This window comes from Anguilla anguilla, chromosome 3, assembly GCF_013347855.1.
Source record: "Anguilla anguilla isolate fAngAng1 chromosome 3, fAngAng1.pri, whole genome shotgun sequence".
NCBI classification, from domain to species: Eukaryota; Metazoa; Chordata; class Actinopteri; order Anguilliformes; family Anguillidae; genus Anguilla; species Anguilla anguilla.
Genome location: NC_049203.1, coordinates 25,941,310 through 25,969,263, shown reverse-complemented (window position 1 = coordinate 25,969,263; position 27,954 = coordinate 25,941,310). Strand labels below are relative to the sequence as shown.

At 40.8% G+C, this 27,954-nt stretch overlaps 1 protein-coding gene across 1 annotated transcript in view; it reads right to left on the bottom strand.

Moving 5' to 3' along the window:
- Positions 1-3: 3 nt before the first annotated feature.
- The window catches only part of LOC118224221 (von Willebrand factor A domain-containing protein 3B-like), a 91,512-nt gene continuing 63,561 nt past the window's right edge, over positions 4-27,954 (bottom strand). The window contains exons 21-35 of the mRNA XM_035411502.1: positions 27,294-27,344; positions 26,044-26,239; positions 21,568-21,691; positions 20,954-21,078; positions 19,663-19,800; positions 19,039-19,148; positions 17,003-17,178; positions 14,359-14,579; positions 14,037-14,190; positions 6,027-6,140; positions 5,567-5,688; positions 4,366-4,458; positions 3,596-3,761; positions 2,478-2,712; positions 4-769 (exon numbers count right to left, since the gene is read on the bottom strand). Coding sequence (XP_035267393.1) covers positions 538-769; positions 2,478-2,712; positions 3,596-3,761; positions 4,366-4,458; positions 5,567-5,688; positions 6,027-6,140; positions 14,037-14,190; positions 14,359-14,579; positions 17,003-17,178; positions 19,039-19,148; positions 19,663-19,800; positions 20,954-21,078; positions 21,568-21,691; positions 26,044-26,239; positions 27,294-27,344 — 2,257 coding nt within the window. The 3' untranslated portion in view covers positions 4-537. The remainder of the gene's footprint in view (positions 770-2,477; positions 2,713-3,595; positions 3,762-4,365; positions 4,459-5,566; positions 5,689-6,026; positions 6,141-14,036; positions 14,191-14,358; positions 14,580-17,002; positions 17,179-19,038; positions 19,149-19,662; positions 19,801-20,953; positions 21,079-21,567; positions 21,692-26,043; positions 26,240-27,293; positions 27,345-27,954) is intronic.

The window sequence follows — 27,954 nt, the reverse complement described above, 5'->3', positions numbered from 1 at the left end:
TTGCTTTATTTCCAGTGTTCCACATGTAAAGACATTGGTAAAGAATTACATGACAGATTCAGTTCAAATTTAACAGACAAGTGCATAAACTTAGGTATGAATGAAAGTCCTTTTTAGTTCTGCGTGTGCACTGCAAATGTGACAAGACATTTTGAACCAAGATCATTCTAACTGATGTTACATCATCCGTAATATGATTTGGTTTGTATGAATATGAACAGGGAGCATTCTCTTTCTATTAAAACAGCAACTATGCATGCACTTCTCTGTACTTGCAGTGTGCCTGACTAGAGTGAGAACTCTAAGCTCTGCAAGACTATGGCACAGAACACAGAAACAAAGCCGTGGTATCTCTCTGCTATTTTGTGATATTGTACAATAACAATGCAGTCACCTCAGGGAGTATCGCGATATATGAGTCACACAGGCAGTGCCATATTGGTATAGTGGCAAAAGCGCTATTGGCAGCAGGAAAAGCTTGATGAAGCGTGGAAGTCCTATGGGAGGACTGTGACTTTCAATGAGTGCTAGCTGTGCTCAGGGATTGGAGGTTCTGGAGTCAGTGGAGTAAACAGTCTTGTCCAGCTCGTCTTCTGTGTCATCCCCTCCTTCCTCCTCTACCTCCTCTTCCTCTTCCTCTTCCTCCTCCTCCTCCTCCTCCTCCTCCTCCTCCACTGTCCTACGCCATTGCTGGCTGGTGAAGAGGTGTGCCGCCATGTTGAATTGTTCTTCTGAGAGCCAGAAGCAGTGGTGGGCTTCCACAGTCTGACTGTTGAGGCACAACACAAACAGAATTTACAATGGAGGCATTTAGTATATGCTTTAGGCAAAGTGACTTAAAGGTAGCATTTAACATGCACAGAAACAGAACAATAGAAGTAGAAATATGTGGAGGTACACTCAACTGGGATCAATTATGTTAGTTAAATTTTTTATTTTCTAATGTATAGAAAAAGTATTAACAAATTTATTCAAATCAATATTTAAATAATAATGAATTCAAATCAAAGAAATCAAATAGATTAAAAGGAAAATCCTCACAGAACATTACGGGAATTTTTCCATTCATTAATAGAATTTTTTTATTTTTTGACTGGACTGAATTTAAATGGAATTGACTCCCCCTGGCTACAGTCAAACCAGTGCCAGTGTAGAGATATATGCTACAGACCTCCCAAATGGGCTTTTTAATTAAAACATTCATTGAGGTGTCGTATCAAAGGTCAGCTTTCAGTCTCTCGCCGAAAACAAAACAGCACAAATCATGCCACTAGACACCCCCCTGCCAGTACCCATTATTCGATTCCATCTGGCTGCTCTGCTGCAGATTGAAAACACACCTGTTTGCACTGCGTCTTGGCTCAACTAATCCTCAACTCTGAATATTCATTATAGGTTTACTAGCCCTGGCTGTGCTCAGTTGTTTTATGCTTCGAAACTTAATGCATGAAACAACCTCGGCCTCCCTCTTGCACCTACTATGTAACCAAACGTTATGTTGTAGGTTTACTCCTATGGGTTGTGATGCTGGCATTGACTCTGCCCCTTGCCTAAACCTATATTTTTGTAATATTTTAAATCACTCTGGTCAAGTGCCTAAATGTAAATAAATCACAATTTGTCACTGTGTTCTTGCATGGACATGCACACATGTGTGCCCACACCCATGCACACACGCAGAGGCACATGGGCAATACCCTAAATGTTGGTATTGGCAGTGGCACCATTGCAAATACAAGCACAATGGGAGTGAGAGCTGTTCTGAGAACAGTGGTATGGTTCAGGGTGATTCTGGTAAGCACTGTGCTACTCGTTCTCATTAAGACTGAAGGTGAATGGGGTTTGCTTTGCACATTTACAGTAGCTAACACAATCTGATCAGTACTGTAAACCACGTCAGTCATAGAGGAAGAGTTTTACTCTTACTAAATATACTAAAATATAAAAGAAAATACAAATATTGCAATGCTTCACAATAACAAACAAAAAAATGAGTTCCTCTTTTATCTACTGCAATACCATTTATTAAAAACTACACTGTTGTGAAATATATTTATCCTTATATTTTCAAAAAGCCACATACAATATAACATATACTTTTGAAAATATGAATGATACATACTGTAATACATTTACGATATATATTGCAGTACATTCCATTATAATAATTACATTTTCAAAAAGACACAAATTGTGGAGTGAAATAATCACAATATATTGTAGCATATCCCATTCCCATAAGGTGCAGATTCTCCGGAATACAGAACATACAGTATATAACCATTCAGAAGTGGACATATTCTTGAATTCAGGGTCCTTTCTCACCTTTCTTACCTACCTGTGAGTAGTCCTTCATGCTATGCCAGATACACGTCGAATAAGGGCTGTGCCAAAAACGTTTGTGTGGAATTATTAAACTACTGACTGAAGTTGCAGTGTGCAGGCCATTTATTTTCTCATTGATTTTCCATTCTTACCTTTCCCCACTGATGAAATGAATATGAAGCAGCATTCCGGTGGAGCCCTGCACCACTCCGGGCAGGAAGGTGAGGGAGGCGGGGTCAGCGAGCGCCAATGCATAGTCTCCAACGCTCAGAGCTTGGGTGCGGCTCCACTTCCCGAAGATCCACTCCCTGTCCTGGACGGCGCTGGTCCCGTCGCCCCAGCGGATCAGGTACTGTTTCCCATTCCCCACCCTCTGACGCACCTCCGCTGCCGTGTACAGACAGAACAGGGTTCAGAACCAGGCCAGGTCCGGCCTGCTCACCAATGGACTCGGACAGTTAAAAACTTTCAATGAATGTTACCTACATCACACAGAATACAATCAAAATGGTGGAGTGGATTGTATTGCCAAGCGGCACAGAATAATGAGTAGTATAAAAGAGGCCAGCAACCCATTTTAGGGTGAAAGAAGTATGGTGTCTGTTTATTATTAGGCAGTGCTAGGCTGGACAAAACACTGCTAAGTGCTTTATGTAGGTGAGAAACAACCAAGCAATAATGGCTATAGCTGCTTGCAGCACATCACAGAGAGAGACCATTGCAGAAAAACAAATATCTGACATTTACAGGAGGCTCTGTGGCTTGATTGAAGCCTATTGCCAGGCCTTCTAAACCAGGACCGAACTGATTCGGACTGATATGAAAAATTGAGTGATTGGCCATGAACCGACAATCTGAACTGGTCAGAGCAGGAGACTGGCTGAGTCTCAGTTGAGTTTGGTTCCTCTCAAAGTTTCTCCCAGTGCCTTTTTTCCCTGCCAATGTCACACAGGCTTGTCTTTGTGTGGGCTGGTTTTTGAATCACGTGTTTTAGGACCAGGACTAGCTTGCACCAATTTTGGCCCTTCTCAGAGTGGACATCGTTGATCTTAATAGGTGAAGTAAAAGTATTCAACATCTGATCTTTCCTTTAGAAAAACTGTTATTCACGACTTCCAAGGTTGCCTTTAAACCAAACATATATCACACTTTATTATCCAAAATAACGTCCTTATAAACAAAAACATACATAAGAGAAGTTGTATCCTGTTAAAGACGTTCCAGTGGATAAGTCTTCGGGCTGGTACATGTGTTTGGAGAAATGGATTACCGGGATGATAGGTTGCGGTGTCCTCGCGCCTGGCAACCACCAGCTCGCCCACCCAGCGCTCTTCGCATTCCAGGATGTAGGCCACGTCCCTCTCAAACTTCTCGGCGGGAATCTGGAAGAGCTGCTCCCGGGACACAAGCACCTCGCTGCCATCGTAATACCTCACCTGCAGCACAGAAACGGTGGTAATTCGGCTGATGAAGTCACATGGACTTAAACAGGAAATTCCCCCCAAAAACCCAAAGTGCATTTGGTTCGCTGTCTGCAGAGGCACACCCCAGGCATGATCAGTGGTAATACCCTGCTTGAAAAGGTTGAGTTTTCTTGGGAAGAACTCAGAAGCTGTGAGAAATGGCTTGGCTACATATTCTCTTGGTGATTTCAAAGTCAATAATGCTTACATATATTCTTACATCAGTTGCTTGTCCTGTTAATTGTCGGTACTATTTTCCCATATTTAAAATTTTACCTTGAACAAGTACCTTTTTCAGCCATTTCCATGTTTGCCTCAAGGTCCCACAGTTCATTTCAAAGTCTGCTTATGTTGTCTTGGGCATGTCAGCAAAATGCATGATGGGAATTTTATTAAAATGTCAAACTGGAAGGCCTGTTTTGCCAAGTATGACAGAATTTAAGAAAAGTAGAATTTATAACTTCCAAAAATGAATCAAGCTATATTTATTTAGATTATTAGGCAACAACAAAGTGATTGAAATAAGCACAATTTTTCATTTAACATAGACCTTTTCTTCACCCTGCTGAAACCCTACCTTTGTCTTTAGATCCTCCGTGACTGCCAGTACCACCCCTGGACAGTACCGATCAGGGTACAGTGGGTGGGCACCGATGACAGGGTCTTCTGCCTGGAGGACGGGACAGGGCAATTAAAGTGCTCCTTGTTTTAAGCTTTGAGAAGATTAAGAAGGTAGTGAGCATATCTGAATGTCTCCATGCAATTCAGCAAGGCCATCTTCATGGACAGGATGACTATCACCTGTCTGTGGCACAGAATTTGAGGGAATTTTAGCATGGCATTAAAATATGACTACATGTTAATTCAGACATAAGTCAAGTTCCATCATAGTAGTTAATCGTCTCATTCTGTTTTTTAACCCTTTGAAGAGTGTGTTTTTTGGAATGTTTTTTCCAAATTTTAAGTCATTGTTCAAGAACTCCATTGCTTTCAATTGCCAGTGGTGACATCCATGTTACATCAGCATTAGAATGTTTAGTTAAGAACATTTTAATGACATATTTGTGATCTTAAACCTTAAAGAGTATTTGCACTCACTGTTTCAGCCTGACTTTGCCTATTACACAATTTTGAAATATGCTTCCTGAGGTGGGTGGAGTATGTGTGTCTATCTCATTTGCCTTATGCAAATGCAATCGTACAGCATAGCTGCTCCTGCCTCATGAAAATCAAACTGTCAAACTAGGCACTGCCGATCAAGTGTAAATAGATTCAGCAATTATCTGGCCTATTTCTCACCTCAAATATTTTCAGAAAAATATTTTAGTGTACTGTTCTGGTTGAATATGATAAAGTTTATGAACAGGCTGCCATGGTGCTCCAGTTTTAAAAATGTTGGTTGAAAGGACCATAGCGTATCTAACCAATCAGGTGCTGGCAGTGTACCGTCTCATTAAAAAAATAAAAGGACAAATTAGTGGGCGGCAACAATTCTTCCCCTGGATATCTTGATTGGAATTTATATGAGGTAGCTGTACCTCCAAAGAGGCACTCTGACATCACGACTGCAGAAATGCAGAAAGAAAATTTCAAATATTAGAGGGCAGTACCATGATGCTATTCTACCGTTTTTTCTGCCAAATGATATTATTTAAGAAATGTTGAAATAATGGCATGGATTAAAATGGTTTACTATAAAGTAGGAATACAAAACTATTTACAGTTTTCAAAAATGTGATCTTGAGTGTAATTACTCTTTAAAAGGTTTTTCTCTTTACCTTTATCTCCTCGCTGGAATCTTCTCCCTCTGTGATAATGTCCTCTCTCCAAACTCTCTCTAGCGCCCCCTCTCGGCTCTGCAGAAAGTAGCTCTGATCTCCACAAGCATGGACCACGGAACCTAGGGACAGTCGAGGATTTACCGGCAGCACAGTTCAGAAGCCCAGGCCCAATCTAATGGATGTTTCCTCTGGTTATTGTATCAGACAGACCCCAGCTAGGAAGCTAACAGTGGCTTTTTAGCGGTCCACCATCGGCAAAGCTGTGAGATCACTGGCGCTTGGTGGAAATCGGCACAACAGCGGGCCGCTAGCGAATAGACAGTTGAGACAATAATCAGCTGTTATGAGAAGTCAACATAGTGGGTGAATGGTGCTGCCGCTAGTGGACCATTGTAGCGCCATTCGATAAACGACTGCCTGCTTTCTACCTGCTTTCATCTTTGTCTGCGTGACTTACTGTAGTAGTACCAGCCATCACGGGCCCATCGGGCCAGCACTTCCCGTCCAGGACTGACTTTGGGCATGAGGAGTCTAGCTGTGTTTACATACTCAGGTACGCCACCAGGATCACCTTCCAGTAACAAGGGGAAAGATACAATATATTACATTAGTTTGACAAGGGAGAAAACAATTTGAGTAAACGTTATTAAAAGCAGAAATACTGTATGCTATAAAACTATACAAGAAATATATCACAATGTACATAGATATATAATCTAGCACATCTTAATATCTAGACTAATGAATTTCAAACAGCACCACTTTCTGTGAGCGTAGACAATTCATGCAGTGATGTGTAAAACTCAGATTCACCTCAATTGACCGCATTTCGGGTTCGGACTTCCTAATTTCCCAACAAGCCAGTCCCCAAGTCTAGCTTATGCAGTATCAGGGAAGGCCTGCCTGTTAGTGCGGCCTAAACTCCCTGCAGTGTGAAATCATAGTTCATTGCTCAAGACCTCAGGAACTTTAATCACAGTGATTATTATGTCCATAATGCAGCAGAGCAAGAAACAGGACTCGAGTCCAATGCTTTTCTGCCTTAAAGAGCAGGAAAATTTCAGCTGGAAAATGTTCTTACAGCGCTTGTCTGTACCTTTCATTGTAAGCACATTCATGGGCTGGCCAACGGGTACCTGAACAAGACTATTAGGGGCAGTTCACTGACAATTTTCAGTTATGTAAGAAGAACAGCATGGCTCTTAAGGACAAGAAGGCAATAGGCAGGAAAAAAACAGACAAACAAACAAAAAGATTAGGCAGGCAAAAAAAAAGTTTAGGTGGTAGCTTGAGCAAAAGCACACATCTGGTTCCTTCAATTTCCTCACGGTGGGGGCCAGATTATTTTTAAAAATGGATGAAAGCGGAGGGTCTTCTCCGCTTCGCTCTGTTTGGCCTGGTGCTTGTGGCCTGCCTGTCCTCTGATGCAGTGACTGCACAGCTGAGCAGCAGAACCACAGAGTCAAAAAGGCCTGGCAGCATACTCTTCAGATGACATTATGCGTGATTCTGCTTTCTCCCTGGGGACTGGGGACACTGCAGCAATGGACTGGCCATTATTCCAGTTTGGGAGTGTATGCTAATAAAGGTTAGCAGAATATAGCACCTCGTTGTCCAGGGACTTTCAACTACAAAAGCACACACCGTTAGCACATGACCGACATTTTGATTATTTTTGCAGGGTTTCAAAATTTATAATTCAGCATTTGCATGTTAAAAATACAAAATAACTGCATGTCACAATACAATGCAATCATTTCTAAAGTATTTTGGCACATAGAAACAAAATTGATAATTTCAGCCAAGCCATTTAGCATCTGATATTGAGTGGCCAGTTTGAAAAGTATTGCTTGACTGGCGTATACAAATCCAAAAACAAGAAAAATTAAATAAACCATGTTGTACTGTAGCATCTTATTAGATGATAAGAACCTGGCTTCTAACTAACCATTTACACAATAAAAAATTACTGGTCTGCCACATTTGAGCGTAATCATTTGGAAAGCCTTTCAGCACAGAGAAGCAAAATTGCAACTAAGCATTTAGCATTTCACATCCGGTGTCCAGTTTGAATTCAAATTACTATTTGAAAAACAACTGACAATGCTCAACAGTCGTCATTTTGTAGATACACTGTAGCATTAAATTAGATGCAAATGACAACTGTGGTTCTTTTTCTTCTTGCAAACTGCACAGATTTGATGAGTAAGCACTCTGAGGGAGCCGTAAAACCAGGATAGGAATACAGCATACAGGCCCGTAGCCAAGCCCAGGCTAACTCTCCTGTTTCTGCTTACAGCACCATCTTAAAGAGGCCTGGGAAATCCTCCAGGTGATCTATAGATCAGAGCTGTTTATCTCAGATTAGGGCTCAACTCCTATCTGAGCACCCTAATGCTCCTTTTTGGAATGGTGGCTAAATGCAGATGCCTGATTCCTCAGGCTTACCTCAATCCTACAGAGGCCAAAAAGGAGAGTAAAGGGTGGCTGGAGTATTTACACCCGATGGCCAGTCATAGCTGAAGGCTATAAATGGTGCTCTTGCTCGGCTTACTGTGCAGTGGGAATGGGGAGGGCGGGGGACCGACTCATTCCAACGTCACAGAGCCACTGTCTCAGTTTTGCCATGAGCTGCCCAGTTACATTCTGGCCAGCTGTGGAAGGAAACAGAAAAAAAGCCCAGAAAATTCCAAATGGGTTATTTGTTTCACCTGTGTTAATTTTTCCTCATCTGGACGATGTATGCCGAAAAAAATTTTCTGTGGGCTTTCACAAAAACCTTTCATGCTGATTTTGGCTATCGGCATAAAATGCAGTGTAAATCGATATTCTCAACCAAATTCACAGGAAAAATAAAAAGTACAGTTTTTTTACGTTGTGCTAGAAATAGCTTTTTTTCCACTGTTTATTGAAACACTGTTCTCCCTTCTAAAAGAAACTCTAAAATCACTACATTTTAGACATTTTCAGACATAACTGTACACATACAGCGCAAGTTATGTCACATTTGTGAAACATTCATATCCCTATTGCCCAATTACCACTGTGCATTTTACGTATAAGAGCAACCAGTCTTCAGAGCAGTTATGTCCAGCACTGATACAGTTCAGAATGCCATGGTGACTCACTGATGCAGTTAGTTAAAAGTGGCAGTAAAATGTTTAAAATTTCTTCTATTCTGTCATAGAATAACTAGTGATTTATTACATTATTGTGTGTCTTATTGAGGAAGACAGTAACCAATTTAGTAATGCAGATAAGTCAATGTATGCTAACTAATGTTCAAATCTCTCATGTCACCAACACACCTGAACATACTTCCTCAAAAAAAACGAAAACACTAACACATACAATGAATGGTACAATATACTTCTTCATAACCTATACACAGTACCTTCATAAGCATTATGTAGAAACTATAAAAGGCTTATGCCAATAATCACAGATAAGTATATGGTGCATCACCACTGATGCAGCAAGTCATGTTACCGTGACATACCAAGTGACACACACCATATGCCTGATTAGTGACATTAGCATTTATGAATGCCTATGTATCATTGGCAAAGGTGGTATGAACAAAGGGACAAATATTAGTAAAATACATTGATAGGCTGGTGCGTTTAACCACTTCAGTCTTTCACGGATAGAGAGAGCATGCTTTTTTGCCTTTAACAGAATGTTGTTAGAAACAAAGCATGCTCAAACTGTAATAATAAAACAGGGTTATCGTGTGTCTGTGTGTCAGATTTGTTTTATTTAAAGTTTGTTTTGGTACAACATATTGTAAATTGTGAAGTTTGAGTCTTTAATGGTGTGCCTGTGGTCACTGACAATGTTACTAACGAGGAATGAGTGCTGGGCATCAACACTGTTGACGGGCCATCAAGCATCTGATTGCAACAACAGATGGGAATCTTGATCCCAGCCCATTTCAGAATCTGCATACATTTTCACTCTTTGTTCCTCCCAGCATTTGGAAATATGGTTAAAATGCTTAGGCCTAAGTTAATTTGACAGTTACCATTCCAAACGGATTAAAAACCACAAAAGGAAATTACGGAAATGGCAAAAAAATTATGTGACATACACCCAGCCATAATAACCAACCATGTTTTAAGATGCATCTGTTCATACACATGCACACTACATACATACAGAAAATCATGCTGGTCTACACTATTGTTTCCCCCCCCCCCCCCCCAAAAAACAAAACAGTATAGCTCCCATGAAAATTTTTTGAAAGTGCCCTAGTTTACACAGTGCAAAACAACAACAGAAGGGCCCAAACAAACATGATCCTTCCACGGTGGGTCTAATCTCCAGCCTAGAGGGTTGACTGTCATACGTGCTTTAAATGGTCTCTGTTGCCCGGTTTGAACTCTGGCTGCTCCAGAGGCACCCCGTGCTGCTGCTCAGCTCGGGGATAAGCAGCTGCAATGGGATTTCTGCTAATCTTTTGATGCCATTTGGATGCTAAATTAGAGTTTAGGCAGCTGGGACTTGTAGGAGAGAAGGCCAAGGGTGAGATGTCTTGAGCCCATCCACCCGCCCCCCAACTAGTTCCTTACAATCCAGCAGAGCCAATCACACAGAAGAGAACGTTGCTCTCCCAAAGTCACCACACCCACTTATCAGTGAGTAAGGGAGGGGAAAGACTGTAAATCAAAGTAAAGAAGAAGTTCAGCACAGGCCAAAATAATGTGCATTCTATGATCTTATTGCTAGCTTATGCTTATGCTGCTACCTTGGTTCCCTAGCCTAAGGAAAAAGAGACGTCAATCTGGGATTCAGGTGGATAAATAAAGGATAAATAAAATAAATATGTGAGCACAGGGTGCTGGTTTTACTGAGTCGTAACAGGAAAAGGCTGATTTGCAGGAACAATAAAGAGGGCAGTTGGGACTCATCAGGGAGACGTGACTGGAACCGACGATGCTCCAGCTTCTCTGGCGTGGCTGAATTTGACTGCTCTTTCCACGCGGACAGGTCCCCTCCACCTCCTCCACCCCCACACCCCCCAGCTCTCACTTCAGTGTCCTTTGCAGGTGCACTGGGATCAATTAAAAGCCTCTTTGCACAAGCACCAACAGGCCGCTGGTAATTACCGCGGTGCGCTTAACCCAGGGGTTACCAGGGTACACACAGTACAAATGAGAGCGGGAGCAGCGGCTACGCAGGTCGGTCCCCGCGAGGAGCAGCCTTTTGTCTGTTGGCCGCTCTCACCGTGACACGTGTCAGTTCTGCTTTCATGGCCCTTTCTGTCAGAGCACCTGCAGTTACAGCACATATGCCTGAAGGCTGAGTCCAAGAATCTGTGGTAGTCTGGTACACGATATTCTGCTGTGTATGCTTAATAGATATCTCTCTATCTCTCTCTCTCTCTCTCTCTCCAGTGTGTAATAATGTGGAGCTACTGTAATGTCCTTTGCTGATGAGAAGGACAGTTTGAATTTGTCTTTTTATGTTTATAAATGGACATAAAGTAAGCTCCATAATGTTTGGAACAAAGACATATTTTTTTCTTTATTTGGTTCCGTACTCCAAAATCTTACAGTCCTCCCTTTCAGGGCACCATAATGGTTGGGACAAATGGCTTCATGGGTGTTTCTGATTATTCAGGTATGTTAAATTGCTTCCTTAGTGCAGGTATAAGATAACTTTTAGTATCTAATGGTGATTCTCCGTTTTCATTGCCTTTGGAGTTTGTTATTGGTGTTTTCAACATGAGGACCAGAGTTGTGCCAGTGAGAGTCAACAAAGCCATTATGGGACTGAGAAATTAGAAGGAAAAGTCATAAACATAGACCAAACCTCACGCTGACTAAAATCAATTATTTGGTACATCATTACGAAGAAAGAGAACACTGGTGAGCTCAGGAATCACAAAGGGCCTGGTAGGCCAAAGAAGATTTTTCACCATAATGAAGAAAAACTCTCAAAGAGCTGTCCAACAGAAACAGTAGTCAGGCCTGGATTTGTCAGTGCCTACTGTCCGCAGACAACTTGCGAACAGAACTAAAGAGGCTACACTGCAAGATGCAAACAGTTTGAAAAGCTACAAAAACAGGATGGTCAGGTTACAGTTTTCTAAGTAGTACTATAAGAGCCTGCAGAGGTCTGGAAAAAGGTCAAAGGTCTTGTGGACAGATGAGACCAAGATTCACTCATATCAGAATCATGTCAAAAGCAAAGTATGGAGGCCAAAGGGGAACTGACCAAGATCCAAAGCACCCTCCCCCTCTCATCTGTGAAACATGGTGGTGGGGGTGTTATGGTTATGGTTTGGGCATCTATGGCTGCCACAGGTAATGGCTCACTTGTCTTCATTGATGATGTAACTGCTGATAGCAGCAGAAAAATGAATTCTGAAGTATACAGAAGCATCTTATCTGCTCAAGTTCAAGAAAATGCCTCCAAACCCACGGCACTTCATCCTACAGAAAAACAATGAATCCAACCGGAAATGAGTTTCATATGCTGAATAGAAAACTTAAAGCAGCTAGCCCCTGAAAAAAGCTGAACATGGCTGCAGTACAGGCCTGGCAGAGTGTCACCAAAGAAGATACCCAATGATGTTTATGGGCCACAGCATATGCTAACAAATTATTAAACCTGATTACTTCCATTTACATAACATTAATATGTCCCAAACATTATTGTGCCCTGAAATGGGAGGCTATGTATAAAAAGTACAGTAATTTCTACATGGTGAAACCAAAATGCATAAAAGAGACTTTTTAATAAAAGTTGAGAGCTGCACTTTAACCATGTGTGAATTGTTTCATTACAAATCTAAAACTAGGGAGTACAGAGGCAAATCAAGAGAAAAGCAAAATGTCTTTGTCCCAAACGTCATGAAGCTCACATTACATAAATAGTACATAATGTATTTTATGCAATAAGCATGAAGTCATGGGAGGTTTACTGTCTCTCCTGCATTTGCATGTTTCTCTATGATGACCCAATAATGGTGGGTAGAATTCTCTCTCTTTCTCTCAGTTATATTCAGTCCTCCACAATATTTTGTATTACTGTTGCTAAATTCCAAATGCTTCTTGAAACCTTGAGACACAATGTGTCTGCTCAGTGCTATTTACTTAGTATGACTTCTCTGTGACTTTCTAAACGGTCAGATTTTCATTCAAAGCCATACACCTTGATTTGTAGAAGAACCGTTGGAAGAATAATTTTTTTAGAAGCCAAATTGAATGCAAATACTACGTGGTGTATAATTGAATGTTTCCAGTTGATATGCAAATGAAAGTGGAGCTCCCAAACAGCCTCCAGATATGAAACACTTGAATGAAGGTGGGGGGGGGGGTAATGATGAGAAATTCATTATGCAAACACAACACTTCCATGTACGAGCCTCCAAAAAAAGCAAACATTTATTCAGCTTTTGGGCTTTGTATTTAATTTTTTCAAGAAATACTCTTGGTACTCCTCTAGCTCTTCGAATGCCACTTTCAACATATAAGATTTATGGCATTATAGCTATAAATGGCAAGTATAGCACTGTAAGTACAGCACTTCTCTGCTGTAAATTTTGTTTCAATTGTTGCACGTTCTGCTGAACTTCATTACACTGACTATAATGTTACTTCCCTCTGTTGTTATGGATATTGTGTTTTTCCCACGGTGTGCAGGACTGCCTGCCGCCGTGGGTTATACGTGGCAAATTGTGGTCACTCACTCACTCACTCATGGACGACCTGAGAGGGACGTTTGGTAGGATGCATGCGCAGGTAGTGTTTCGTTTAGTAGGATGCATGCGCAGGTGCATCTCCCAAAATCATCACTTCGAACGGCATGAGATTTTTAAGCACAGCTTTAACGCCTAATGTTACTTTAGCTAACCCTAACATGTTAGCGTTTCGCCTACTTTAGTTAACCTAGTTAGCGCGTACCACCGATACAGATATATGGACACACGGAGGACAACAAATAAAGTTACAGAAGTGAAGACATGCCGTAGCTAGCTAGCTAGATAGTTAGCCAAGTTTTACTCATGACACTTTGTACAGGTGCTCCGTGGGTCTAAACAGTTTCATGCTTGTTTATGGACAAATACTCCTGTTTTCACTTTATGTATACAGGTAGAAAGCAGAGAGGGTAACAGAGAAGGGACCACAACTAAGAATGTGGGGGACTTGCATATGGCTCCAGAATCGGCCGCACTACGGACTGCACCACACATCGCACCAAAAAAAGCCACTGAACAGCTACTTGCATAGAAGACATTGTCCACAAATTTCTCCACCTGGGACATTTTGGAAACAGAAACTAGTTTGAAATGTGCCTCTGGAGGCATAATAAAATCCAGAATTCATCATCAAATTAGTTACAGCCTTTATTACAGCAGCTATTCTGCTATTCATAACTGATTAGCAATTTTCCACACAGATTTTAAGCTACTGCAAAGACTACTGGAGCTACTAGGCTATAGGCCCAATGTCTTGCTTACCCTTGTCCTGATTGGCTGGACCTGCAGTGGGAGGGATTAGTTTCTCCAACTTCTCCAGGGCTTCCTGTTGCTGAGTGGTCAATTCCCTCTGCTCCTCCTGCTCTTTATCATCCAGGCAGCGTGGAAACAGTGCTTTGATGTACCTTTGAATCTCCTGTCCCAGCAGGTGTGCACAGAGGAGAGGACATGATGACTCACACATGTATGTAGTAAACAAAATAATAAAAAATAAAAAAATACAAACACCAGCGTGAAGTCAATTAATATAGTGCATACTTGACCCAGGTCTGAGTCCTGTGGATGTTAGGGGGCAGCAGCGTACCTCTTGTTGTCCTCGATGCTGTTCCAGGGCCAACAGGAGGTCCTGGGCTAGGGCCTCAATCCTGTCAGCAGCAAGAGGGGCTGGAAGTTCTGTTCGCTTTGCAATAAGGGAGTCTTGTCCTAAGCGGGGGGTGGGCGTCTGGCTAGGCAGGGGTGTCAGGGTCTGAGAGGATGAGCTGGGGGAACAGCTCCTGCGGGACTTGTCTGCCAAACTATCCCTACCTGAAACACAGCCATTGGAAAGCACAGGTCCAAATGAAATAATAACAGACACAGTAAGCAGCTACACAGTAAACTGTTTATTATTATTATTATTATTATTATTATTATTGTAGGTTGGTTAACAGAAGTGTGCTCCTTAGGCACAAAGGAAAGAAAAGCAGACTGTACTTACTGTACTGACAGGGAGCTAGCAGGGTTTGATAAAAAGAGATTCTATTGGATGAGCATTATGTAAACCTTAATCTGATGTCTTTGATGGTGTGGTACAGTGGGCTCAGACAAAAGAACACAATTCACACGTGGTGTGATAGGCTTACAGAGGTAATGCAAACAGGATCATTAACATACTGTTTTGCTGTGATTGTGTCTTTATTTGATGACTTGGGGTTTTCTTCGATCCTTCAGTATATAAGGGGAGAAATTGAATGGTTTGAGGAAACTTGTCACATTGGTCTCCTGAGCACCTTTCACGTATAGCCATTCCATTACATTCACATTTTCCACCATTGTATATTGCCATTACTGAACACACCATACGATAAATTAAAATGCATTCACTTTAACCTGGAATTCCTCTTTTACACTGACCACTGCACACATAGCAGGTTTTAGGTCCTAACACATACATAGAGCTCAGGATATCAGCACCCTTTAGTCACTCACCTATACAGTAGTGCTGCTGCAAGATACACAATGTATCTATGCAGGCTAAGCAAGCCAGAGGCAAACAATAATTTTAATTCTAGCCCAAACGGGTCAATAGTTATAGGCCAAAATGTGTCGTGCCTTGCTATAGCGCCACCACCTGGCCAGTCGAGGTAATTTCCCTAACCTGAGTAGTGGGTGACTATAGGAACCTAGCTGCCCAGTTTGGTTGTTGTGCAACATACAGTTTTTGCAATGCAAACACTTTTAGGGCAGAAAAAAAAATCTGAACAAACACAATAAGTTTCCAGCACTGTGCTTGGACCCATAATAATACAATGAAAAATTTGTAGAGTAAGGGATGCAACACTATGATAAAATAAAAATGAAAAACATGATGTGATAATGCAAGAGTCAAATACAAGGGTATCTTAAATCAACCGCTTTTTATTTGCAGCTCTTGAAGTGAGACAGGAAGCCAATGAATACCTTGATCAAAGAACAGAAGGTGGAAGCTAATTGTTTGTGAAGATGTGTTTGGCTCTAAGGACACTTCAAAGGAGATAGGAAATTAGGGCAAACAAACTGATTGTGAACATTTTCTTGATGGAAAAAATAGAGGCAGGTTATTTTTCTCCTGTTCTTTTGAAATGCTTTTCAGGGCATTTGATGAAAATTGCTTCTCATAGTGACGTGATTCAGTGACGCTTTTTGGGGCATTGTCATGACGCAGGCAAGCACAAATTAGAAACGGAGAAATTTGGAGAGGTCAACAAAGTGCAAGCTTGAGCGAACACTACTGAGAAACTTTTTGTTGACACAGCACAAGGAAGCGAGGGATATGTTATTGAAAAAATAGGAAAAAAACTGCATGAAAACACAAATTATACTTTTATAAATTAATCCAGTGCTGTACTGAATGGCCAATTGCATGCTTGTTTCTATGGCTACCAACTGTAAACTGTGAATGGTTTGATGCCTACTGTGAAATGACTCACACGCTTCTCCAATCACACAGAGCAACCCTACATGACAACTAAATGTGAGCAAACATCTCAAAGATAGAAGCAGAATGCTTCAAAGTGCTTAAAGTGAATTTAGCATTCTGAGTGAACTGTTCCAAAATGTAAGTAAAAGGTTTACATCTTCAACCTGCATCCCAGGATAATTACACAGGTTTCCAGAGTAAGTAGAGAAGAACTGGCAGTAAATTACAGAAAGAGCACACCCTCTTACTGGCTGCCATATTCATACATGCTGTGGGGAGAAGAGACGATCCATGTCTTAGTGCAGTAAAGGTGGCAGATGGCCCTGACATCTCAGGGGTGACAGTGACATGCTCAGAGCACAGGCTGAACATGCAGGCTGTGTGATAGTGGGAGGAGCCAGGTTTTAAGCTAAGCTTGCTCTCTGTCAAATGGCTGTGGGGCAAGCAGGGGTATCTGCTGTAAATCACAAAGCCGGAGGCAAAGCTGCCCCTCACAGGGGACACAACTGAGCCCTAGAACTGAGGGGCAGACACAGGTGTAAATGATACTGTGGGAAAAGAGTTCCTGTACACACACACAGACGCACACACCCACACACACACACACATAAATGCAGACATACACAGGTAAAACTCCATATAACACTCCTTATGACAGCATATCCACTTCCTTCTAAAATTGCTTGACTGTCAAACATCCAGGTTGAGTATAACAAATTGAGGCATCTCCTCAGTCCAGGGTTTCACATAAGAACACATTCACATTTACAGTGCTGCAGGAATTATTCACCATCACTGCTGCCGTCCCGCCTGCTCTCCAGGTCTTCATCTTTATGGTGGTCTGTGTCCGGAGACCTCAGGGGGTGGAGGGCTCTGCAGGCTTCCTGTGGCCGGTTCTTCTTCCTCCTCTCAGTCCGTGAAGGCTTCCTGTCCACTGCTTTCTGCAGTGATGCACTTCCTGTTCTCCTGTGACAACATTAGACGTGAGATACAATTTCACCCAAATGGACACTGGGACAAGGGTGTAAACAGGCTTTTTTTACTGCATGTAATTTAAGTTAAATGCAAGTTCCTCAACAGAGCAGTATACTGTATTTTTAAAGGAAAAATTCACATAATAATGATTGTATTTTTACTTCCTGCACAAGATAACAAACACCCAGAGCATGATACTGTATGTGCAATGCGATGTATTATAAGAAACACTTGATAGGAATTATTATTGCTTATACAATGCAAATCAGAAATTTGCCAATCACGACAGAATTTCAAACGTAATTGTTTAAAAGCCTACAAAAACAAATGAAGTTGTATTTGGTTTGATTATTCAGGTTATCCTGTGCGTGTCCCAGGTATGACAGAGCCTTGTTTTCTCCTGTTGTCAGTAAGCACGCAGCTAATTGCTCATCCTCTTTTGCTCCACTTCACCCCTGTCTCTGCATTCCCTTTGCCTGATTAGGGCCAGACGTCCTTGGGGTCCACTTTACCGCCTGCCTCCTTCCCCCACAAGAGCCGGAAACAGCTTCACCACCTCCCATCTCCCCCTGGGGAGCTGATTCACCTCACACCCAGGACATATCCCTACAATCGACCATGTGGTCTCATCTGCATGACACCCAAACAGGGGACCTACTGAGATTTTTAAAGGGGATGGTGTGGGGGGGGGGGGGGGGGTGATATTTTGCCATAGACCAGAGCTGTACCAAACATTACTGAAATACTTTACCTCCTAAGATGCACAACAAGGACCGATCAATCTCAGAATTTCATACCTACCTTCATACATACCTAACTTCTACTCTTAATTGTTTATTTAGCTCGATCATTTACCTGATCTGACATTTTTAAAATTAAAAATCAAAAGCTATAGTTGGAGAAAAACTTTTAACACAGTCAGATACAGTTAGGAGGCAGCACTGGTGTGTGGAGCTGTTTAGGAAACCCAGCCAGGGTAAATACTTAGAGAAAAAAAACACCAACCACTTTTCTTTAAAATTTTAAAGCACTTCTGCAGCGATCTGAGAATTTTCAGTGAAACATATTACTGACCAAAATGTCCAATCATATAAAATCATTTTTGTATTGGCATGAGTAAATAACTCATGGACCTACAACTATAAATTGTGAGTAATATGCAGGTCATTCACAGTACTTGTGTCAGTAGCTTGTGAACAAATATGAGTTTACAAAGTTTACAATTTAGGCACTGAATTGTTACCGTCCAATTGAAATATAAAATACATTATACACCACAGGAAAAGTGGGGAAGACAGAAAAACAAGGACACCATCAATCGATGTAAAAATCATAAAAATGACCCAATCATTGAAAAACTATAAATTTTTTTATTTGATAAATCTTTTTTATTATTTTGAATGAATTATTAAACCACTCCATTTGCAAGATTACGGAAATGACTGTCCCTCCTCGATGTTTGATAATCAAGTGATAATCAATAATAATTTTGGCGTACTATACACAGTTCTGGGCACACAACAACCTGCCCTTACAGAAATAGAATATGCTGGGAATGTATTTAAACTAAATATATAATGAAGACATTAATAAGCCAGTTAAGACTGTTATATTAACACCATATTTGTTCAAATATACAAATTTCCTCATTCTGATTTTTCTAGATATCGCAGCAAGTTTCTTAAAAAAATATTCTTGTGAAATATATTTAGTTATAAGTCCACATATTTACAATATATTTTGATATATTCCATTTCTGTAAGGATGATGCCGGTCATGCATTTTCCTCCAAAACAGAAATAGACTAACTGAAGTGACCCCAGACTCAAATGACCAATGGGCACTACTCGCCTCCTGTGGTCCAATCGCTGCAGTTCTCCGTATCGCTCGCGGAGCTGACGACAGGTGAGGTCATACCTGGTCTGGCTGATTTTCACCATGTTGCTACGCAGTGTGTGCACCTACAAGTCAGAGCACAGAGCCTACTGTCAATGACTGGGATTACTTACAGCCTAATATTCCACAAATACACTGACATTCTATCATATTAGCACCTCCATCAGCATACAGCAACCTGCCATATGCAGAACAATCGTGGGATGATGGCGCTTGTGTCCGGCTAATCCACTAAAATATTTTATGCCAACAAAGTGCAAAGCATGACTAGAAACATGTTTGTCATCTTAAATGGCATCGACAGGAAGGATAGCTCTGCACAAATCAAAAATGATTACATTCAACTTATATGCTTATACTTGAGAACAGGTAGCCCAGTAACCACCTGAATTTGTAATCATAGAAACAGTTGGTTTGAAATGTTAATTCGATATGAATTCACTCTGTAATGACCAAAATCCTGAGGATGTAAACATAGTCGATAACGTGATGAAACCACCTGAAGAAGACTGATAAATGACACTGACACTCCTGAAATTGCACAGCTCCACTCTGTGGTTGCCAGGTTTGACTTCTCACCTTCCTGCTGTCGTATTTGAGAACGGTGTGTAGTTTGTCTGAGGGTTCCAGTCGGCGAGGGGTTGCTATGACAACCCCTGGGACAAAGTAATCGCCTGTGCCCTCTGTCCCCGAGCCGACCAGCACAAAATCACCAACCTGAGGAGGACAGCCAGGGAGAATAAGCCGTCACTACAAAATCACACAGCTGTGGACTTTATCACAGGATAACAGCTGTAAAGAGCCCTTCTCTGCCTTTGTTTTAAAGGTCTTCATAATTTCATTGTAGCTGTACTTACTGTATCTCAAGCTCTAGTGATGGTTCCCTAGCCATGCTAACTACATCCATTGTAAATTACCTTGGATAAAAGCATCTGCTAAATGCCTAAATTGTATCTTGTAATCTTTTGAACACATTAGATGTCAGGGAATGGAATCAAGACCATAACTAGACATGTTTTACTCCTTAAAGAAACACATCTGCCCAGCGGTTCTAATAAAACAGCAGATGCTGGATGTGTTAGCGCAGTGGTTCCCAAGCTTTCCCATGATCCACTTAATGAGGGAATATATTTTGTGTGTCCCAGCCCTTAAAAGAATGTAGCCCAATTTGTTTAAATGTGGAAGTGAAACAGCAAAACAAATGCATGTACTGTACACTGCAGCACCCCTAACAAAAGCAATGCTGAATCTGACTGGTGTGAATGTCAGCAGAAAATTTTATAGTTGCTCTCGTCGTGTGTATCTCACGACCCCCCTCGGTCCCTCCCATGACACACAGTTTGGGATCCGCTGTGTTAGAGTGGCTGTGGAGACACATTCATTTCCTGGTGTTTGTGCAATCGGGGTCAGGTCTGTTGTGGGTTTCAGACTATAGCCATTGCTGGCTGCTCCGCATAATAAGAGATACGATTAGCCAACTCAGCTAAAGATCAAGATTCTCAGATAAGGGACCTAAGTACACTCTCAATGTAGCTCCACAGGGTGACAACACCTTCTGTAGCAGGTGCTCATGCACTAACTCACATCTCTGAACTCTGCTAGATTCTCCTCCTCTAAACTCCCACAGCAGCCTCAGGTGTACTATCCGAGTCACTGCCATAACTATAACATCACTGTAGATCCACTGTTTCAAACTAATGTCCGATCTGGCTGCTCTATACAACAAAAGATACTATTAGCCTTATGAGCTAAAGACCAAGGTTCCAGCTAAGGGAGCAAACCATACTCTTGTTGCTTCTCAAGGGGGTGACATCAAATTCTGTACTGGACCATCACATGATAAGACATACATACTATGTTGAAGACTTACTCTCAGTGGGGGACATGGTCCTGCCCCTCCCACGGTGATGAGAGACCTCAGGGGAACAATTTCTGTCTCCCCGCTGCCAAAATCCAGAAACACCCGCTTTCCGGCCAGACGTTTCCTCACGGTCCCTGATTCAAGGAACTTCACTTCATTAAATACAAGTATATGACATAGACATCTAACAAGCCCACAAGATTACTTGCATGATGCTGAGCCATGAGGTTCTGCGATACCCATTTAAGGCATCCATATACCACCATAACAATCTGCCTTTTCTAAAAGCAATGCTTACTCATGCTTAGTGCTGTCCTTAGTGATAAGACGGCATTATTTGCAAACACCTTTTTCATAAAAACAATGTAAAATCCATGTTGCTGTACAAGAGAATGGTGTTTAATTTGTACTGTTTCTAATTGACAAACTACACATCTCGTAAAACAAAGATTGCCACTCAACCGGTGGGCTTGTGTGCACACGATCGCCTGTTGACCCAGCCTACTGAAACCCTCCCATTATTGGACAACACTAAAGCCATATGTCCAGATTTAATACAAGACTATGGTATCTACCATGTTTTGTGGTCATTTTTGTCAAGTAATAAGAAGGAAGTACCTTACCTGGATAATAAAATCCATCAGCCTCCGACCTGGCCAGGACACTCTGACCCCTGAGGGTGTCCAGTGCCCTCCTGGGCTTGGTCCCCCCCTGTGCTCTGGATGATGTGATCTCTGTTCTCTTATCCTGGGAAGGCATGCAGAGAGCAGACAGACAGACAGATGAATAGTTCTCTGATCTGAGGATGGTATGAGCAGGTAGCCTCTGAGCATCAGCCTTCACAGCAAAATGTTTCGTATCAAATCAATCACGAAGCAGCACTTTCAGCTCTAGCAACGAACACCTGGTCCCTACTGGACTCATATACTGTATATGTGAGATCTGATTTAACACTGAGAATTCTGCTGTGGCAGAGGAGTGACACATGAACCACCCAGTGCATTTCTTGCTATCCTCTGAGAGCTCCAGATTTTACCACTTCAGCTGTCAGCACTTTCTACAAACAACTTTGAGCCTAACAACTGTGAAGTAGTTCCAAAAGGTGAATTTCCTGTCTTCTTCTTGTTCGCTGTTGTACTTTCATATTAGTCTCTTCATTTTTGGAATGTATTCTGCCCTTGGGTAAGGTGCATACTTATTATTATTATTATTATTATTATTATTATTCAATTTTTTGGACAGAACTCTGATGCTAATTATCAATAGGGTGTAGAAACATAGATTTCTGGTATTAAAGGTCTCATTTATTGATAGACATGGCATTTGCATGGCCAGTGAAATGGCATGAGTGACTAAATTCATAAGGGGGGAGATTGTTTCCAGTCCTAAGGGGGTGGGAGGTGGGGGTAGTGACACAATGGTCTTTAGTATTAGCACCAGATGTGAAGAGATAATTGATTTAATTAGCCCTAGCATGGGGCTGCAGGCTGGAGTCTCTGAGCTACAGATTCTGAGAGGCTCCACCTCAGAGACATGGTGCCTTAACCACAACTTGTGTCATCGCCTGTCGGCTGCTTCCTCTGTGACATCATGCTGTTTCCCAGAAGCCTCTGGAGGTGTCACACTAACACAATCACAGCACGTTCAGCAATAATCGCATTGTGCCCTTCTCACTGCACACTATACAGAGCTTTATTTTATTTTCTTTAAGAAAACTTCTTTCTCAGAAAAGACTTCAAGTTTCACAAATTATAGCCCACTTAAATCTAATTATAGGGGTATTCAATTAGCATTTTCTGGAACTGGTACTACTGTTCCGATTGACCCTACATATTAAAACAATAGAAAGATTTTAAAATAAAGAAAACTATAAATGACAAAGCAATTACTAATAAAACTTGCAGGAATGCATCTTCAAAAGCCACAAGCTTAACGAATTGATGCAGATCATAAACTTAATATTTGAAATAAAAGCATAATGACTTGTAGCAACATTCATTAAAATGAATTTATCTCATGCTGGCTTCTTGGTAGATCTGTTTCCCTATTCTATAATTTTTTAAACATAATGGTTACATTGTACAAATGGCAGCACAGGAGTACAGGTGTCAAATTACTGAAGCCATGCTTCATTCTAGTCATGAAGATAATGGTTCAGGAGATGAAAGTGCACTTTCTGGGGATGAGGATGTTTATTTCCATGCAATTGAGGACGAAGTACATAGTTATTTATTGTTTGTTTAACTGGTTGCAGGGTCATATGGAATACCTGAATGGCAGGGATGAAAAAAAAAATCTCTGTTAATTTTTCTTAGGTGCTTTTCCTTCTTAAGCCACATTATGTCCGAAATAGCTATTCATGCTATTAAGATAAACTATTATTATTATTATTATTATTATTATTATTACATTATATAATTGCATCACAGTTACATTAAATAAATAATTCAGGAAACATTGGGAATCATTGCTTTGGAATAGAACTTACTTAATTTGTGTGAGCTAAGATAGCCAGTATTGTTTGTTGTAACTTATCCTCATATTGATATCAATACTTTGACTTGGCATTGTTGTACGTTTTGCATGTTTTTTCTTTTTTTAAGGTAAATCAAATGTTTACATAGACCATAATTCCTGTTAAATGGGATGAAATGGCAATAGAAAATACAGACATATTGTATAATTGGTGCTCTTTGTATAACATACATTTATTACTGCTTTACGATTCCCATTTTTATATTTATTACTACCCCCCCCCCCCCGCCCAAAAAAAAGTGTATAGTCCCGCAATGAGCCAATAAAACTCTATATTCCACACGAAACTAAAAAGCTCTTCACTAAAACAGTTTGTCAGCAGTACTTTCAAGAGTTGTGCGATGACATAAAACTAAAGAAAGGGGTTTTAACTCATTCCAGCGTATTTTGACCTCCATATATCATAGAGACTTCAGCAGCATGCAATTGATTTTTAAAAGAAACTCTCTCTCTTCTTTTCTCTCTCTCTCTCATATGTCAGCCAGTGCTGCTAGCAGACCACATTCTAGCCTCATTACTTTGTCCTCTGGGTGCTGCAACTAAGCTATCTGAAGATGCTTTTGCCCATCACTGCCTTATTGCTGAGCCCGCTGCATCTGTTAGTGAGTCATTGTGTGTGTGCGTGTGTGTGTGTGTGTGTGAGTGTGTGCGTGTGTGTGTTTGTGCGCACGCATGTTGTGTGTACACATGTATACATGCTTGCATTCCTGCATGCAGGCTAAACAGTAATAACGCTTAATACAGGTACATTGGTGCAAAAAGGATCGATAATGATATCAAAAAGTATGTAATTTGCAACTCACACATGCTGTTTGTCTAAAGGGGAAGCCCCATCTCTAGACAGGAACACAAATGCTTAAACTGAGTTCAAGAAAACTGACATTTATTTGGACATGGCGTAAAATAAAGCAAACGTTTCAGAGCATGCAAATTCCTGTATTCTTACCTGTAAGTACGTATGTGGCAATCACCTACCCTCTCAACTGTGCAAATTCTCTGAGTCTGAACCTAGGTAACTAAAACTAGCCATTGTATGCCAGCTTCACACAGGAGGGGTGATTGATTTTGTGAGAAGCCCACAACAGCCAGCAGGAAATTGGCATTAAGTGCCAAATAAAGAGGGGCTAAAATTAACAACACAGCTGTATCCCTTTAGAGCAGAAGATATTGGCCTCTATATGTGTTTAAATTAAAAAATTCCTCGACAGGCTCAAGCAGTCCAAACACAGGAAGACTTTAGAACCACCAGGACAGGACTGAACGTTTGCGCAGCAATATTTGAACAATGTGACTTAATGCACGCATAATGCACACCCTAAAGAATCTTCAGCAGTAATCATAATTTTGATGAGACCGTGTAACTCTGCATCAAAAATAAATATTAATAAGTGGCAGCCACACTGAGGTGATAGAGGATAACGAGGCCCAATTCTGAGGGGGCAATGACAGAAATTTCTGACTCCTGCATACAGAATTGCTCTCCAGGGACACAAGGACATTACATATTTCCAATCATTTTCTCTCAAGTCCGATAAAGAAGGCCTGTTTTATTTTCAGAACTCATGTGTCAAGCTATCTTCAAATAATCACCCTGATCAGCTTCCTTTATGAAGTTTTACTTTGAAATGACTTGACCACTTTTTACTTTGACCTAAAATACCACTAGCAATGGTTCAGAAAGCTGTAGTAATTGTTAAGCATTGCCAGTTGGACTAGTCCTCGGTGTATCATCTCAGCTTAGAGGAGTATCCAATCACTGTGATTTCAGAGAGGTGGGGGTGGGGTGGGTGGGGGGGGGGGCAGATAAAGCAAGTTTTCATAGCTCAGATGAAATTTTAAAAAGGCTCCTCTGCCATCTGTGTCCAGATTCTTTGTGGACGAGTACTCCCTTACGTTATTACACTTGTTTTATTTCTTCAGCTATAGTAACAAGCTTTTCTTCTTAAATGCAACATGTGCTACAACCTCGTGAAACCTAGCTGCAGAGGAATAAATGTTTCACCTCAGTATTGGCAATAATTGTAATTTGCAAGGTCAGATGAGCTATTCCAAGGGTAAAGGTAATTTTTCTGAGTGACCTTAGAGAAAGAGTGTTTTGACCCAGCACTGTGGGTAATCTGAATACCTTTTCTGAATGCAAAAAATTAATTCAGCTTCATTTAAAGGCATATTGAAATATATGGGGCATTTAGAAAGCCAATATTTTTTATACTTAAAAAGCCAATATTGCTTTTGGCAGATGGAATCTGGCTCTTTCAATACACAAATCAGAATATACCACCCGTATAAAAATAAAATATATTGCAAAACTTGTGTAAATGTGTAAATACAAATTACAAAATGTTTTCAATTATTGATATTTTTAAATATGTTGTAAAATATATCTGTTGTTATATCACATGAAATAAGGGCACAAATTTATAATATATTACAGTATATTCTATTTCCATAAGGATACAAATCAAAAGTTCAGCCCAAAGATCAAGTCTACTCCTGGCATGTGCCTGCCCAACCCGCAGAGGGTATTTTAAAACCCAAATCTCTAATGGTCCAGACTGACTCACAGCGTCCCGGGTGCCGGGGGTCTGCTTGGCGGCCTGCTGCAGGTCGGAGGCCTGCTGGAGGAAAGACAGGGCCATGTTGATCTGGTCCTCCAGCAGGCTCACGTCCTCCTGTGGCAGGGGCCAGCCCAGGCTCTCCAGGGCCTGCAGCAGGGCTTCACGGTGCTCCTGGAATCTCACTGGCTTATCGCTGCCAAACCTGTAGAGTTTAATTGTTCACCAACCTTAAATTCACTGAGCCAGCAAACCAGCTAACTGCATATTACTAATGCAATATCAACACAGCAGCAAACCAGCTAGCTGCTTATTACTAATGCAATATCAACACAGCAGCAAACCAGCTAGCAACACATTACTAATGCAATATCAACACAGCAGCAAACTAGCTGGCTGCTTATTACTAATGCAATATCAACACAGCAGCAAGCCAGCTAGCAACACATTACTAATGCAATATCAACACAGCAGCAAACCAGCTAGCTGCTTATTACTAATGCAATATCAACACAGCAGCAAACCAGCTAGCAACACATTACTAATGCAATATCAACACAGCAGCAAACCAGCTAGCTGCTTATTACTAATGCAATATCAACACAGCAGCAAACCAGCTAGCAACACATTACTAATGCAATATCAACACAGCAGCAAACCAGCTAGCTGCTTATTACTAATACAATATCAACACAGCAGGAAGCCAGCTAGTGACATATTACTAATTTAATATCAACACAGCAGCAAACCAGCTAGTGACATATTACTAATGCAACATCACCACAGCAGCAAACCAGCCAGCTACATATTAATACTGAAAAAATTCTGGCCAACAGTGATTATGACAGAGAATTTAAGATTCAAGATTAGCACACACCAGTTTGCAAATTTAGCATACTCTAAGGTATCTGATTTGATACCTTGTGGTTTATCAGCATCATGCATGTAACTTTTGTCTCATGGGGTAATCTGCTTGATATTAATGAAAATGTAACAACACATGAAGTTGGTGCAATATGAAGGTGGATGAGAATGAAAGAACTTGGGTGTACACTCAATCCATAAATACAACTGAATTTAATCACAGAAAAGGCATAAATATGAGATAAATATTGAATATTAATACATTTTAAATTAATGTATTACTGCTTCTGCTGCACTGATATTTGGTTTATAAGGTCATGTCTTTTCTTTTGATTTTTTCCAGGTCTGCATGCATCTGCATGAGGCATTTCAGGGTAAGGAAAACACACACATACTTATCTCTTTCTTCTTGAGTCAACGCTTTCCACACAATCAAATCCAGACGCCTGAAGAATAAAGAGCATTGCTGCAGCGTGTCACAATATGTGGCCAAATATAACGAATAGTTACACTTTCAGATGTTGCAATATTTTTTTTTCAAAACTTGACATATATTTATCTTTATTTTTATTTTTATTTTTTTTAAAGAAAGGAAAATCCAAAATATCTTTCTGGATAATTAAATATTGCATCTCTGTAAGCGTCCATACCCACAGTTGCTGTCTGCAGTTCTGACCACAGTAATTGTGATGGCTTTGACATTAACTGTTATCCTATTCTTACTTCCATTTTGGACACCACAGCAAATATGGGAAATTTTACTCACCTGGTGTTGAATAAAGGTAGCTGATTAATCCCACCATTGTTTTAGGCAGGTAACAGTTCTAGTCAAGTGTGCTTAAGAGTGGCCTTTAGTGACAACTGCACTATATTTAAAATCCATTGCTGTTTTTGTGTGAAATATCCAAATTGGAAATTGGACATTAGGGAGGCTAATATTTCTGCTTTAAGGACATCTACAGTACAATTAATATCAGTTCCATTGCAGTTTCATTTATTTGCTTGTCAACAGAGCATATTGTAACCTGATGTAGAGTCTTCTTAATGTGGCAACCT